Raw genomic sequence first — 15,024 nt, 5'->3', positions numbered from 1 at the left:
AACTGGGCGTTGCGGTCTCGCCTCCAGCCACACCCAGGCCACGCCCCTGGGGGAGCTCCGCCCCTCGCCTGGCTCCGCTCTCCCGGGAGCTGCGGCTTTGAGCGTCCCGGGTTGGGCGGGGAACCGGTAGCATCGCTCCTAGGATGCGAGGGCCATTTCTCTCCGGCCGGGGGTCAGATCCTCGGGAAGCTGGGCCATCCCATCCAGCCGCTTGCCCCAAACCGGGCGCAGGCCGTGGTCACTTCTCTAGGAAGCTCCGAAGATCCCGCCACTCTGTCCCTCAAAGGTGCGGAAAGCCGGCTTCCCCCAGCCCTCGGGGAAGATTCCTGATTCTCCGCTTGGTCGGGGCATCTGAGGGCAGGAGCTGCGCCAGGCGTAGCGGATAGACCAGTGGACAACACCCACGCCGGACCTCCTGTCCCCTACCCGGACCTAGACTCGGCGCCACACATTGCCCCGGGGGGGCCAGGCGCAGTCACGCGCGCGCAGAGCTCACGCTCTCCGCCCCGCACACCTGCGCTCCGCCTCCTGGTCCTGGGCCCGCGACGGGCGAAGGCATTTGGGAAGCCAGGGCGGCTGCGGAGGCTATCTCCCTGACCCAGGGCCGGAGTTGCCCGGAGCCTGCCGCCGCTCTCAGTCAGCCCGCATCCTTCTCTGTCCTTCCCTCCCCCCTCCTGCCACGGCGCGGGTGTCCGCAGCCACAGCCCGGGGCCGGTGAGGCGGCGAAGGGGGAGGGGAGGAATCAAGGGATGAGCGCCGGAAGGGCGTCGGGGGCCCCGAGCCGCACTAGGACGCCCCTGGAGCCGGAACCTGAGCAGAAGCCGGAACCAGAACCAAATCACCGGTACCGGGTGGGCCAGGTGGTCAGGGTGGGAGAAACCAAAAAGGGAGAGGGGTGCGGGAGTACTGAGAGGAGGGGGCTGCAGAGGCCTGGCTCAGGCCGGCGCGGAGGAGGTGCGGGCGCTGACTCAGGCACGATTTCTGCTCCCGCCGCCTAAGAATTCCGTCCCATCTCGTGCTGCAGTGTCCTTGGGAGGGACGGAAGCGCGAACGAGCTGGAAAGGGGAACGCTCGGGGCGTCGGGGAAGCGGGACCAGGGTCGTGGTAGAGAGCTTGCGTAGCCGCTGACCTCTTGCCTTGGGCCGTATTGACGAAACAGCACCCCGGCCCGGACAGCTCCCTGGTTGGGTAGGGGGTGGAGCCGGACCTTAGCCGGACGTCTTAGACGTGCTTGTTTCAGATTCTGAGGACTGCATGCCTACCCCTCCCCCATTCCCAGCTGCAGCCCCCTAAACCCAGGAGGCGCCCTGGCCCGCGCTCGCCCCCCAGGGCCTCATGTCGGAACCACAGCCTGACCTGGAACCGCCCCAACATGGGCTGTATATGCTCTTCCTGCTTGTGCTGGTCTTCTTCCTCATGGGCCTGGTAGGTTTCATGATCTGCCACGTGCTCAAGAAGAAGGGCTACCGCTGCCGCACGTCGAGGGGCTCCGAGCCTGACGATGCCCAGCTTCAGCCCCGTGAGTGGAGCCTGGAACCCTGGCTCAGTAACCTTTCACCCTTCTCCCCACATCTCTGCCCCCACCTCTGCCTCCCTGACCAACAGACCCAGGCCAAATCCTGATCAAGCCTGCTCAGGAAGCTTAGTGATGCACTCTTGAGTTAGCAAGTGGGGTGACACCACTCTGAAAGCAAAACTAGAGAAAGCAGCATGGGCAGCAAGGGTCCTCTGGATGGTAGTCTTGGGATTGCATTGGTGTCCCCATCTTTTCTGGTCCCTGAAATGCTGAGGTCCAGCATGATAGCAAGTAGGTAAAAGGGTATGTCCTAAGCAATAAATGATGGGAGCCACCAGGTAATGTTCCCCCAAAGCTGACTCATTCCTGCTTCCTTGCCAATCTCTTTCATCCTTCAGCTGAGGACGATGACATGAATGAGGACACAGTAGAGAGGATTGTTCGCTGCATCATCCAAAATGAAGGTGGGTCTAGCATAGCCCCTTGCTCCCTCCTTCTCCAACCTTCTCTTGCCCTGACTTCCACCTTCACTGACTCCCTCTTTTCCTTCTTCCCTCAGCCAATGCTGAGGCCTTGAAGGAGATGCTGGGGGACAGTGAAGGAGAAGGGACAGTGCAGCTGTCCAGGTGAGCTGGAAACAAGGGCCAGCATGACTTAGCTTGCCTTGGAGAGTATCCTCTCCTCCAGCACAATCCTCTCCCAGTCTCCTTGCATGTATGGGGTTGGGGGAAGGGCAAAGCTGGCTAACTTATAGGAAGAAAGAAGTTTTGTAGAAATCTCGATTCCTTCAAAACATCTCTCTCATCTAGATGTCATCAAACCTAACATTTACCTCTAGTGCCACTCCTTTGGGTTAAGCAATGTTCTTTTTAGCAAACAGCCCTGGGAGGAAGAACATGTGGTCACTAACATCTTAATATTGAATTTATTAGATAAAGACAAGAAAAAATGTTGGGGCTTGGGGAAATTGGGGCTTCTGGGGTTTTAAGGAGCATGCTGAAAGAACATAAGAAACAAAACATGAAGGGAAATGGAAATGTTACCCTTGCTCCCCTCCTCCCTGCTGTCCAGTGTGGATGCCACCTCCAGCCTGCAGGACGGAGCCCCCTCCCATCATCACACAGTGCACCTGGGCTCTGCAGCCCCTTGCATCCATTGCAGCCGCAGCAAGAGGCCTCCACTTGTCCGTCAGGGACGCTCCAAGGAAGGAAAAAGCCGCCCCCGGACAGGGGAGACCACTGTGTTCTCTGTGGGCAGGTGGGGCAGGTGCTCCAGGGAAAGTGAGGTTGAGGTAGAGGGCCCAATGATCAGGCACCTGATCCCAAAAGTGGGCCTTGGCTCCTTCCTCCTGGACTGGGAGCTCCAGCGGAAGTCACGCTACACAATGTGCCCCACAGTCTGAGAAGGCCTCCCCTACCTTAGGCCAGAGGGAAGTAGCCACCAAACTCAGGATGTCCCTGGTCAGAGGGGAGGGCCAAGCAGCCTCTGAGTTGTGGTCCTAAACCCCGGTGTTCCCTTCCCTCCCAGGTTCCGGGTGACACACATTGAGAAGCGCTATGGACTGCATGAACACCGTGATGGCTCCCCCACGGACAGGAGCTGGGGCTCTGGTGGGGGACAGGACCCAGGGGGTGGTCAGGGGTCTGGAGGAGGGCAGCCCAAGGCAGGGATGCCTGCCATGGAGAGGCTGCCCCCTGAGAGGCCACAGCCCCAGGTCCTAGCCAGCCCCCCAGTACAGAATGGAGGACTCAGGGACAGCAGCCTAGCCCCTTGTGCACTTGAAGGGAACCCCAGAGCTTCTGCAGAGCCAACACTGAGGGACAGAGGGAGGGGCCCAAGCCCAGGGCTGCCCACTCAAGAGGCAAATGGGCAGCAAAGCAAACCGGACACTTCCGATCACCAGGTAGGAAAACACAGCCAGGACTGTACTGGGCTGGGCTCTTACTGCTCTCTACTCTGGGGGGCACTGATATGACCTACTCCTGTTCTCTCGTTGACCCCTCCCCTTTCTCTCAGGTGTCTCTACCACGGGGAGCAGGGGGTATGTGAGGTGAGTCTGCCTGAGCCCTAAAGGAGGTAATCTCATCTTCCCATCACCTACTTAAACTACTTAAGCCTTTCAGCTCCCTGAACCCCCAGAGTATAAACTGCAGGCTTACCCTTTGCTATAAATCCCTTGGTTTGGTGGTGGAGGTAGGGAAGGTCCTGCAGCCCCAGGGGAAAAGCTGGATACAGCTTGAACAGGAAGCAATACTGTTACTCTTCCTCTTCTCCAAGTCTCCTTCTTCATTGTGCTGATGGACTACCAGCTGGCAGGGCCAGGGTGTGGGTGGGCGTGAAGGCCCTCCCCTCCACTGGACAGCACTGCCCCCCAGCTGAGGGACCAGCTCAACTTCCACCTGGAGTTACACGGTCTCAGGCTGGGGGCCTCAGGAGAGGTCATGGCCCCTCAGTCTCTTCTCCTTCCCCTGCCTGCAACAGGCTGCCTGACCCGCCTTCCCCAACACCTCGCTCCATATGATAGAGCGTGGCAGCTGGGAGCAGGCCCCTGCCCCTGGTGGGCCCCTAAAGCAATAGCACCATAGGCCCCCTGCCCTCTTAGCACAAGAGGCCCAGGCCCTGGCCTGGCCTTCGTGCCCTTTATTCATTGTCAATAAATCCGCTCAGACCATTACAGCTGCTTCGCATCCTGGCTCCAGCGCCTTCTGATTCCCAAGGCCTGTTCCTCTCCCCGGCCTAACACCAGTGACCCTGGCATCCAGAGTGGGGTGGGTCACGGAGCCAGGGTGGGGAAAGAGGTGGGCCACAACCACTAGAGACTTTGATGGATGGTTTCCAGCCCCAGAGATTTCAGGCATTTCACCACCCTAGATAGGGTGATGGCAGAAGAGAAAGGAGTAGTTCCAGTCCTAGAGATGATAGGACAATGGGAAAAAAAGGAGTGGACTCCAGTCCCAGAAATGGGAAGGGGCAAGTTTCTACCCTTGGAGGTGAGGGTGGAAATAAGGGAGATTCCAGGTTTTGGCTGTGTTGCTCTGGATCATTGAGGGTGTGGTCTGACAGCTTGAAGATAGGGACAGCAGCATCACCGGGGGTCAAGGATTCCCTGGCCTTCAGGTGAGGGGATCTGGGTGGCCAGGATCCGGGGCTTTAGCCGGCGGGGGAGGTGGTGGACGCATCTGTAGGGAACACACAGTTAGTGCTCCAGAGTCCTCCCTTAAGGGTATACCAGACAAAACAGGACTGGTTGGAATAACCCCTCTACATACAATCTCCTCCAAGGCAAGGGCCCTTACCGGCCTGAGTCGAGGTACCATCATGTCCAGGAGCCCAGGGAAGTCCAGGGCTTTGTCTGGAAATAAGAACCACAAGTCAGTCTTCAGACTTTGTTTTGTTCAATGCTGTATCTCCAGCACTTAGGACAGTGACATTCTATAAATGTTTGCTAAATTAATGGTCACCATCCTAGACCATAAAATCCATCACTCTATCCACTGTCCTCAACATTTATTGGGTAACTACTGTATAATCAGCTCTGCTCAAGGTATAAAACAAAGGCAGATAGGATACATAGCGCTCCTACCCCCAGTGGCTGTCAAGAAACCAATAATGAAACCTCAACAAACACAATAAATGACTAAGTGCTAAGTCATGCAAAGTGAACTTGGGGTGGTGGAGATGATGGTAACTCCAGGGAGGGAGACTCCTTGTGGACAAGGTGGGAGTACCAGAAGGTTTTAGAAAAGGCAGGCATTCCACAGCCATTAAAAAGAATGAAATCATGTCCTCTGTAGCAACATGAATGGAGTTGGATGCCATTATCCTAAATGAACTAACTCAGAAACAGAAAACCAAATATTGCATGTTCTCACTTATAAGTGGGAGCTAAACAACGGCTACACATGGACATAGAGATGGAAATAACAGACTCCCAGGACTCCAAAGGAGGCAAAGGTAGGAATCAAGGCAGGGGTGAGGGTTGAAAAATTACCTATCAGGTACAATGTTCACTATTTGAGTAACAGGTACACTAGAAGCCCAATCTGCACTAGTATGCAGTATATCCATGTGACAAACAAGCACATGTACCTCCTGAATCTAAAATAAATAATAATAAAACTGCTATAGACATTTAAAAAAGAAAAAAAAGTGGGCATCAGAAAAAATGATACAAAGCTAGGTATCTGGACACTAGGAGCAAAAGGTGCATATTGGGAGGACACCGTGAGAGAACTTAGCTAATTTTTAAAATAGTGACTGAATACTTACCGTGTGCCAGGCACAATGCTGTGTAGTCCACAGGCATCTTTTTAACTCTCATAACAATTCAATGAGCTAGTACCTTTTCCTTACCTCATAAAGAACATAAACTGAGGCCCAGACAGGTTCAGAATCCCACCTCGAGTCACACACTTGGAAATGACAGAGCGGGATCTGAACCAGTCAGCCTGGCTCCAGAGCCCAGGCAAGTGCTCTCCACCAAGCTGAAATAGACCTTATTGCAAGATGCCTGAGGGCATGGAGAGGACCAGATCGAGACCTGGGAATCCAAGCTTCCTCCTTCTTCCTATCTGTTAGCCTCCCAGGGCTCCCAATTCCTTCCACTCACCCCCAGGCAGGACAGGTGCAGGGGGCCCATCCAACACAGAGGTAGGTGCAGGTGGGGAGAAGCTGGGAGGAGAAGGGGACGGCAGCATCTGGAGGTGGGGTGGGCACAGAGTTATTCCTGGCACGTGGGGAGATTTTACCAGCTTTTCCTCTCATCCCATCTTCAGTTCCTTCTTATCACTTCCCAACACAGGAAGTGGCCAAATGCTTGCATTAAGATGGGGGGGTGTAACTGACAGATATTCAACAGTCAATATGTATTGAATGCTTATGTATACTATGTCTCAAGTGTTCTACTAGCACTTCACATGTACTAATTCATTCAGTCCTCACCACTACCCCATGAGGTAGGCATTTTTATTAACATGACTCCTATGTTAGAAGTGAGACCCAGGTTAAGCCAGGTCCAAAATCATAGAGCCAGTTATTGGCAGAGTGCTGGCTAGAACCCAGTTCTCCTGAGGCCCACTCCTATTCTCTCTCTGCTGTATGTATATACATTATAACAATAGGTATCTTATATTGAAACACCTTCTGCATTCCACTGCACTAAAGGCTTTGCCTCGGCCGGGCATGGTGGCTTGCACCTGTAATCCCAGCACATTGGGAGGCCAAGGCAGGCGGATGACCTGAGGTCAGGAGTTTGAGACCAGCCTGACCAACATGGAGAAACCCCGTATCCACTAAAAATAGGAAATTAGCTGGGCATGGCGGCACGCGCCTGTAATCCCATCTACTAGAGGGGCTGATACAGGAGAATTGCTTGAACCCGGGAGGTGGAGGTTGCGGGGAGCCGAGATCGCCCCACTGCACTCCAGCCTGGGCAACAAGAGCGAAACTCCGTCTCAAAAAACAAAGAAAGGGGGGGCTTTACCTCAATTATCTCTAATTATGACAGTGAGCCTGCTAAAGTAGGTATTATCCCCATTTTACATGTGAAGAAACAAGCTCAGAGAGATTAAATCATTGCCCAAGTTATACAATAGAAATGTGAACTCAGATCTATCCAGCACTAAAGTAGGACCCCCAAACTCCTATGAAGGCTGCCTTGGTTTCCCTTTCCCCTGCCCACCCATAGGAGATGGGGAGGCCCAGGCCACTACAGGAGGTAAACCTGGGGAGCAGAGGGGGCATTAAAATGAATATGAGGCTTTACTGGGGTAGAAGGGTCAACCCAGAGGTGCCTGGGGAGTTCAGGGAGAAGGTAAGCCTCACCTGTTCAGGGTCAGAGAGTTCAGGTGGCCCTGGGGGACCAAGCAGCTCTTCCACCAGCAGTGAGGGGAAGACCCCAACATGGCCCCCAAATTCTCCCCTCCAGAAGCCGTCATCTACTCCATCTTGGGCCCGGGGCAGCAGACGGATGAGCGCCCCCTCAGGGAAGCTCAGCTCCTCTGCACTCTGTCCGGTGTAGCTGTACAGGGCCCGTGCCAGGAATGCTACAGAGGCCCAGGAGAAACAGTGAGAGGGAGGTGGGTGGCAGTGCCCCAGGACCGTGACACCCCAGGGCTACAACCCCTAACAATTCTTCACCATACCCAGGGTCCCCTAACCCCAAATTTCCCTTTCTTACCTGTGGGCTCTGCGCCAGAGGGATTGTCACTGTCTTGGCCACTCTCTGGGAGGGAGAGGTCTGGGAAGTTGAGATACCGCTCAGGGACAAAGCCTACCTCACCGTGCTGGTTCCGAGCCTGCTCACCCAGCGATGTGAACAGATATTAGATTTACCTCAGCAGTCCATGACCCTGGCTCTCCTCTACTCAGGCTTCTAGCTTTGCCTAGAAGGGTCCATGGGGGCCACAGAGAACTCCCTCCTACTGCCCCCAACCCAAGGTCAGAGCCCAGGGTCCATACCCACCTTGACCCATTCGTCAGCATCTCCCTCCTCTATGACCTCCAGCCACTCACCCTCCATGATTGTCAGCTCATCCTCACGCCCTGCCTGGGCCATACACGAAGGATTCAGGACTTGGCTGTCCCTGACCCTTGCCCATCAAAGGTCCCCACCCCCATCAAAGGTCCCCACCCCCATTCATACCTGATAGCGAAATACTACATGTGCAGGGCAGGGGAGGGGCCTAGTGGCCAGGGCTTGGGGGGCAGGCTCCTCAAAGAGCTCTCCTGTCTCCTCACATTCCTCAAAGTCAGAAAGCTCAGCATCCTCAGCCTAGAGGGGCAAAGAACAGACCTCATATGGGGCCCACTCTCAAGCACTGGTTCTATCTCCCACTCTTCCATCTTTCCCATAAAGGACACCATGGATCCCCCTCCAAGGTAGTTGCACCCATCCACTCACCATGTATACAACCACAGACACCACAGAGTAGGATAATAACAACAGTAATAGCAGAGTTACAGCAATTGAGTGCGTACTATGTGTCAAGCACAATGCAAAGTATCTTGTATATATTGTCTCATTTAATCTTCATAATGACCTAGTGCTAATAGTTTTGCACAACTATTAGCCTCACTTTTTTTATGAGGAAACTGGGGTTCGGAAAAGTTAAGTCACTTTTCGAGATTGCACAGCTCATAAGTGGAGTGGCTGGTACTCAAAGCCCTTACAGAGTGCCCCAGAACCCTACTTCTTAATCATTCTATTATGCTCATAATAAAAATTTACTGAGGATTCTATGCCAGAAATTATGTAAAGAATTATATATGAATGATTTCACTTAAACCTCACAATAACCCTTTGAGTTAGGCACAACTGTGATTCCAGTTTTATAGGGTTTGCGTTCCACTGGAGTTTTTCACTTCTAAGGAAGGATGGGTAGTGTCGGGGGAGGAGCTCACGGTTGGAGAGAGATCCCTCTGGGACAGCCGAGCCTCGCTGAGACGTCGCTCCTGCTCCACCTCATCCTGGGCCTGGGTCATGGCTGGCTTCAGCCAGCGCTGCACATCTAGGCCAGCCCCCTGCAGCAGAGTCAGCCGGGCAGCCCCCTTCACCTGGCTCACCTGGCATGGGGAGGAAGTTAGTTAGTGGAACCTGGCTGATGGCAGTGTCTACTCTCTGCTTCTCCCTTCCCTCCTTCCCACCATCAGAAAGAGTAGAGGGAGTGGGGCTTGCCTGAGAAGGTGGGATCTCTAACCTCAGGGGTGTGCCTCACCTGTGCCCGGCGGATGCTCTCTCGCACTTCCTGTAACCTCTGTTCTATGCCTGGAGCCTCCCGTTCTGAAGCCTGCTGCCGCCTCTGTTCCAGTCGCTGCAGTACCTGGTTGGGAAGGCAGAGAACAGGGGTGGGTGGAAATACTGTGGGGCATGACTTACTACAGGACTGGTACTTTGCTAGTTGTATCACATACATTATGTCATTTAATCTTCCCTATGAGGTGGGCGCTATTATTGGCCCTACTTTAGTGATGAGGAAATTGAAGTCCAGAGAGGTTAAGTCACTCCCTTACCCGGGGTTACAGAACTAGGAAGCAACATAAGAGAATTTGAACCTATGTCGGTCTAGCTCCAAAAACTGTTCTTAACTATTGTGCCACACTGTTACCTTACAATACCTTTCCCTCCCCTCTGTAGCTCCATGACACCCTCAATGGCTCCAAGATCCCCTCTCTCAGCTCTTCTTGCTGAGACAAGAAGGTGCACATGACACCTGTGCCCCCCATCTCACCCGATGCCCATGGTTCTGGATCTTGTAGTCACGGGCAGCTCGGCTGGTCAAGCGCTGAACCTCTTTCTCCAGGCCACTCTCGCCAGCCATGCTTTCTGCTCCCCACTCCAGGGCACACACCTGAATGGGTCAGGGGGTGCTGTGAGGAGGACCTGAGGCTGCTCCTTCTCTCCAGTTCCCTCCTGTTTCCACTCTGTCTTGACCTCCAAGGACAAGGACAAAGAGGAAGGGGCACATGCCTATGGCCATGGATACAGGTAATGTGGACACAGAGATACAGAGCTTCAGAAATGGGATCCAGGTCGAGGGACAGAGGTAGAATGAAGAAGATGGTGCAGTCAAGTGACTGAAAGGTGGCCTGAGGTGTGTTTTTTTGTGTGTGTGTCCTGGTGGGAGGGAGGTGCGTTGGAATTCTGAAACCCCCTCTCCATGGTGTAACACTCACTAAGTTAACGTAAAGACAAGGATAATGGAGGAGGAGGCCTAAATCATAGTCCCCTTTATATGTGGCCTGGTTCCAACAAGCAGGAAGGTCTCACCTGATCAGTCCCTGCTGGCTGAAACTGCTGAGGTGGGGTGGGGGAAAATACACCAGGCTCCTTAAGAAACAGCTTCAGGTCTTGCTCCCAGCTTACCTAGGGGTTGGGAAAAGTCAAAGTCACTCATTCACTGGCTCACTCTCCAACCCTGTTCCTAGCACTTCTTGGAAGAAAAAGGACAATGTGTGAAGGAAAGAGGGCTGCATTGGGAGGGAAGGGTAAAAAGGATCCCTAGGGAAGCTCTTAGAAGCCACAGCCCTCACCTGGGAGGTTGTCTGCTCTCCACGGTGGGCATGCTCCAGGACGACCTCTGCGGCTTCCAGCTCAGTGCGGCTGAGGGAGGTCAAGGGGTCCCTCAAGTGTTCTGACAGCTCACTGACAAGGGCCTAGAAAGAACCCCAAGATATTAACACCACCCTTCCCCCAGATCTCTACTGTAAAATAGGCTCGTTCCAGATTTGACAGGTGATGGTCATGAGATATAGGAAGGAGGGAAGAAGGCATTCTTCATGAGAAAGGCCCTCATGTGTGCAGAGCACTTAGAAGTTTAAAACATACTTTAACATCCATTCTCTCCTTTGAGCCCAACTAGTGTTATAAGATAGGCAGAGAAAGGGTTATCCCTGATGAGGAATCTGGGGTTCAGAAGGGTTACGTGTACTGTACAATGCCATGCAGCCAGCTACGAGCAGAACCAGAGCCCATGTATGTATCATCTACCCACTGTAAGCAGACAAGATCCCCTGCACCGCCCAGTGTCATGGGGATCAAGAAGCAAGGGGGAGGTCCTCCTTTCCCTCCCTGCTGAGGGACAGGGGTGTTTGGGTTAAGACTGGCCTTGAGCAGAGCTGGCAGTTCCTCCTGGTAGTAATGGTCGAGGTGGGCATTGGTAGCCACCAAGGTAAGCAGGTACTCATTGCGGGCGGCTTGCAGTTGCTGGGAGTACTGGGCTGACTGGGCGGACAGCTAGGAGATTAAACTGATGTCAATAGGAAGCCCTAGACCCCTTGAGTCCTTCCAAGACCAATTGAGAAGCCAGATCCAGAATGGATTCTCACATTATTGAGTGCTTACTATGTGCCTGGCACTACTCTAAAAATGTTGCATACTCACAACTCCTGCTCAAAATCCTCTAGTGCCTTCTGCACGCATTTAAAATAAAATCCACTGTTCCTTACCACGGTCCACCAGGTTCAATATGAGCTGACCCCCACAACCTCTCTGACGTCTTTTCAAGTGCTTGTTCCCTTGCTTACAGTACTCCAGCCATACTGGCCTTCTCTCAATTCCTCGAGCCTACAAAGTTATTCCCACCTCAGAGCCTTTGCACTCATCATTTCTTCTCTCTGGAATGTTCTTCCTTTAGATCTTTGCAAGGCCAGCTCCTTCTTGACAATTAGGCCACCTATTCAGAGAGGCCTCCCTCTAAATTCTACCCCCTTGTTATTCTTTATCATAGTACCTTGTTTTATTTTCATCTAAGTATTTATTTGCTGTCTGTCTCTCTTAACCAGACTGTGAGGGCAGGAACTCCATTGGTAGTGTTCTCCACTTATCCATAGTGTCTAGAACAGTGCCTAGTACATGCAGATCCTCAATAAATGCATATTAAAGGACTGAAAAAGAAGGGTATTCTTTCCATTTTATAGAAGAAAATAAGGCTCAGAGAGATGAAGTAAATTAACCAAGGTCACCCACCCAGGAAGTAGGAGAGCCTGGATTCAACCCAGTCTTTCATACTTATGCACCTAGGTTCCAAACCACTAGACTATTCTGCCCTCCTCTTCCCTGCCCCACACTCATGCCCTCATCCCTCAAACCTTGGTGCTCAGTTTCTGGAGACTGGTCCGAGAGTGGAAGATCCCATGGTCACTTCGGTTTAGCCTGTGCAGATGAGGGAAAGGAATCAGACCCACCCCAAGTGAGAGAATATGAGATCAGAGTCAGGCCCTGCTTTGGTGACTTGGCTCCACCCCTACACAGCCCCACCTCCCTGTTCCCCCACCTTGGGCTTCCTCACTCTACATGACCCCACCTGGCCTGGACATCAGCTGCCTTCTCCTGTGCCAAGGCCCACACACGTTCCCGCTGCCCATACAGCTTCCGACTTCGGCTCAGCTCCCGGACAGACTGCAGCACCTCGGCCTGGGCCCTCTGGAGGTTCTCTGTTCCCTATTGGGATGCACACACAAAGTCCTGACCTAGACCACCTTTGGTCCCAAGCCAGCTCTTCCTTCACCCCATCCTCTGAGCCATACCTTCCTAAGCACCTGCTCCTTGGCGCTCCGCCCTGTACCCCCTGCTAGGTCACGGTATCGGTCGGACGCCTGGAGCCGGGTTTGGCCCCCAGCCACGGTGGCATCCAGCAAGCAGCGCCAGGCACCGAACACTGTCCTGCCCCTCCCCAGAGAAGGTCTGTGTTGAGGAGGAGAGCACTCCACAGCTTCATGAGACCACCCCCGCCCCCTGACCAACACCATGGGAGACAGAGTGCTTTCCCATCCTCCCTTGTCTGTAAGCCCATCAATCGATCAGCCCATTAGCTCAGCCACAAGCCTCACTCCTGCCATCCACCCCACCCACAGTGTCCTTGCTGGGTCAGCTCCTCTGCTGCTGCTGTGTCAGCTCTACCTACAGCTCACATGCCCTCCCCACTTGCTAGGCCTTCATCTCCACAGGCTCCTGGGGCTGAGCTCCCCATCACTTTTTGGTCCCTGTGGCCCGCCCCCTCCATAGGGCCCACCTGCTGTCCATCTCGCCACTCCGGTGCCCTTCCCTCTTCAGGAATGGGCCAGCCAGTTTCTGGAGTGCCTGGTGAAAAAGCCATCACAGAACCAAGTTCCCTTTCAAAGACCCACCCCAACTGGGAGAATATGAGATCAGAGTATAATCATACCATCCTTTGGGTACATTATGTGCCACTTGCTTTGCTAAATGCCTTATAGTCATTAATTTGTATAATCCTTACAACAACCCTACATGAAGGTAAGGTATTATTTTTATTCCCATTTTACAGAGAAAGAAACTGAGGTCAAGAAAGGTTAACTAACTGGTCCAAGGCCACATGGCTATAATTACACAACAGGGATCTGACACCAGGCTGCTTGACTCTAGGCATCTGCTCCTGACCACAATAGGGATAGATATAGACAGACATTACTGGTGATGTAAAGGAGACTGGAACAAGAGGTAAGGTACAGAAAAAAGTCCCATACCTGCCCATACTCCCGTTCAATGGCTGCCCTCTGCTTGCTGTAGGATCTGCGGAGATTGCAGGTGGAGGGTGAGGTGGGGGATAAGGTTATGTTTGGGCATGTTCTCCCATCCTCAGTCCTGTACTCTGGGCAGGAAGAAGCCGGGGGAGCCAGGTTCCTAGAGCGTAACTGCACCCAGACGGAATGGGACTGATGGGAGTCCTTGAGATCACCTCAGGCAGCCGCAACACAGGAAACCCTCACCTTACTGCCCTGGGCCCCAGCAGGATCCTCCCCAACCCAGAGGTTCATCTGTGGGCTTAGAGGTGAAGATTGATGGGGGCCTGGGTACGACGTCTGCCAGCCTTCCAACAGGTCTGGAAGAGGGAGAGGGATTCTGCTCTAAGGTTGATTGTAGGGTTGGGGGCAGTAGTGTGGAGTCAAGGGCTTTGAGGGAGAGTTCCTGTGTTTATGTTGGGGGGGAGCTGGGGGGGTTAGGTTGGGGAGCATTCCTATCCAGTATCTGGAGAGGCCAAGCCTAGGGTGAGGGCTGTGGATGGGTCGGCTGGGGAGCTCTTGGCCCCTGTTCCTCCACGCCGCCAGATGTATGTTGGGGAGAAGTGGCGCACAACGACGAAGGTGAGTGTAAATGAAGAGGGTTAGGGGGCTACCTGATGTCCTCCAGCAGATCCGCCTCCCTCTGCTGCCGGGTCTGAAGGATGCTCAGCTGTTCCAGGAAGCGAAGCTTCACCTCCTGCGCCGGCTTCACCTGCGGGGGCAAGGAGAGGATGAAGACCCCGGGCGCAAGGACCTAAAAAACACTCCGCGCAGGGAGCGGTGAGGGGGCGGGGCCAGGGAGGGGCTGAGCTCTTTCCTCTGTTACTTCTGGTTTGGGGTCTGATCCCTTCCGACTTCCCGTCTCCCACCCCAAGTCGGGTGCCCCCTTAGCTCCGTCCGTTCCCCCAGCCCGCCAGGAGTCCCCATTGAGGAGCAAGCTCACTTTTCGGGGCGGTGGCTGCATCTCCGCTCCAGCAAGGCGGCCAGCGACTGGACTCCGGAACTCAAGGAAGCCCCGCCCACTGTGGAGCCCCGCCCCAGGCCAGGCCAGGCCACGCCCTCTGCCCGCCCACGACTTGTCCGGCAACAGCGCAGGGCGCGGAAGCGAGAGCGGGCAGCAAAGAAAATAAACCTGTTACTGCTGCAAATACCCCGGAAGGGTCCGGGCGGCGGGGCGGACGCAGCGTCCGCTGGGCGGTGGGGAGAACCCCAGGCATCTGAGTCAAGACGCCTTGAGTTCTATTTGTAGTGTATCCACTGATTCAGCCTGTAATTATTGATAATTATTCATTTGCATATGTAGATCACCAGTCCCCGAGCTAATGATGAGGAATTCAATGTGTGACCAGGGAAACTGAGTCACTGGGCACCTGAGCAAAGATGCATCTGACGAAGAGAGGGCTGGTCCCAGACCTTTTCCTAATTCCCGCTTAACTGGAAAAGCCAGCGTGAGCAGGGTGAGAAAGATGCCTGGATCCAGGAAGGAACCA

General features: G+C 54.0%; 2 protein-coding genes across 8 annotated transcripts; one reads left to right on the top strand and one right to left on the bottom strand.

Annotated features, from left to right (window-relative positions):
- The first annotated feature begins 84 nt into the window (after window positions 1–84).
- RELL2 (RELT like 2) lies at window positions 85–4,190 on the top strand. 7 transcript variants are annotated; one of them, XM_008014756.3, is made up of 8 exons: window positions 87–844; window positions 1,280–1,519; window positions 1,915–1,980; window positions 2,076–2,142; window positions 2,588–2,773; window positions 3,044–3,419; window positions 3,533–3,566; window positions 3,794–4,190. In XM_008014756.3, exons 2-7 carry the CDS (start codon window positions 1,336–1,338, stop codon window positions 3,563–3,565), a joined length of 912 nt encoding a protein of 303 aa, XP_008012947.1. In that variant the 5' UTR covers window positions 87–844; window positions 1,280–1,335; the 3' UTR covers window position 3,566; window positions 3,794–4,190. The 7 variants fall into 7 exon arrangements, 6 of the variants coding, with proteins under 6 accessions (XP_008012944.1, XP_008012942.1, XP_008012947.1 ...); XR_005243330.2 differs by having other exon boundaries at window positions 86–844; window positions 3,044–3,566; XM_008014755.3 differs by having other exon boundaries at window positions 87–1,519.
- FCHSD1 (FCH and double SH3 domains 1) lies at window positions 4,108–14,588 on the bottom strand. Its single transcript, XM_008014747.3, has 20 exons — window positions 14,478–14,588; window positions 14,149–14,246; window positions 13,499–13,544; window positions 13,027–13,094; window positions 12,542–12,677; window positions 12,319–12,455; window positions 12,104–12,167; window positions 11,121–11,249; window positions 10,547–10,669; window positions 10,284–10,379; window positions 9,745–9,864; window positions 9,232–9,336; window positions 8,918–9,079; window positions 8,160–8,288; window positions 7,980–8,063; window positions 7,695–7,812; window positions 7,340–7,560; window positions 6,126–6,213; window positions 4,813–4,868; window positions 4,108–4,695 (listed from the first exon to the last, which is right to left on the bottom strand). Exons 1-20 carry the CDS (start codon window positions 14,496–14,498, stop codon window positions 4,630–4,632), a joined length of 2,067 nt encoding a protein of 688 aa, XP_008012938.3. The 5' UTR covers window positions 14,499–14,588; the 3' UTR covers window positions 4,108–4,629.
- Between the last annotated feature and the right edge of the window lie 436 nt (window positions 14,589–15,024).

Source organism: Chlorocebus sabaeus, chromosome 23, assembly GCF_047675955.1.
Source record: "Chlorocebus sabaeus isolate Y175 chromosome 23, mChlSab1.0.hap1, whole genome shotgun sequence".
NCBI classification, from domain to species: domain Eukaryota; kingdom Metazoa; phylum Chordata; class Mammalia; order Primates; family Cercopithecidae; genus Chlorocebus; species Chlorocebus sabaeus.
This window is presented reverse-complemented; position numbering and strand designations above follow the sequence as displayed.

Excerpts from the sequence above, each read along its gene's own strand:
- RELL2 (XM_008014753.3), top strand. The coding sequence starts at position 1,336 with ATGTCGGAACCACAGCCTGACCTGGAACCGCCCCAACATGGGCTGTAT. Across the intron at positions 1,520-1,914 it reads CGATGCCCAGCTTCAGCCCC|CTGAGGACGATGACATGAAT; the intron begins GTGAGTGGAGCC and ends TTCATCCTTCAG. Across the intron at positions 1,981-2,075 it reads CTGCATCATCCAAAATGAAG|CCAATGCTGAGGCCTTGAAG; the intron begins GTGGGTCTAGCA and ends TTCTTCCCTCAG.
- FCHSD1 (XM_008014747.3), bottom strand. The coding sequence starts at position 14,498 with ATGCAGCCACCGCCCCGAAAA. Across the intron at positions 13,095-13,498 it reads TTGAACGGGAGTATGGGCAG|GCACTCCAGAAACTGGCTGG; the intron begins GTATGGGACTTT and ends CTTTTTCACCAG. Across the intron at positions 10,670-11,120 it reads AACTGCCAGCTCTGCTCAAG|GCCCTTGTCAGTGAGCTGTC; the intron begins GCCAGTCTTAAC and ends GGTTCTTTCTAG.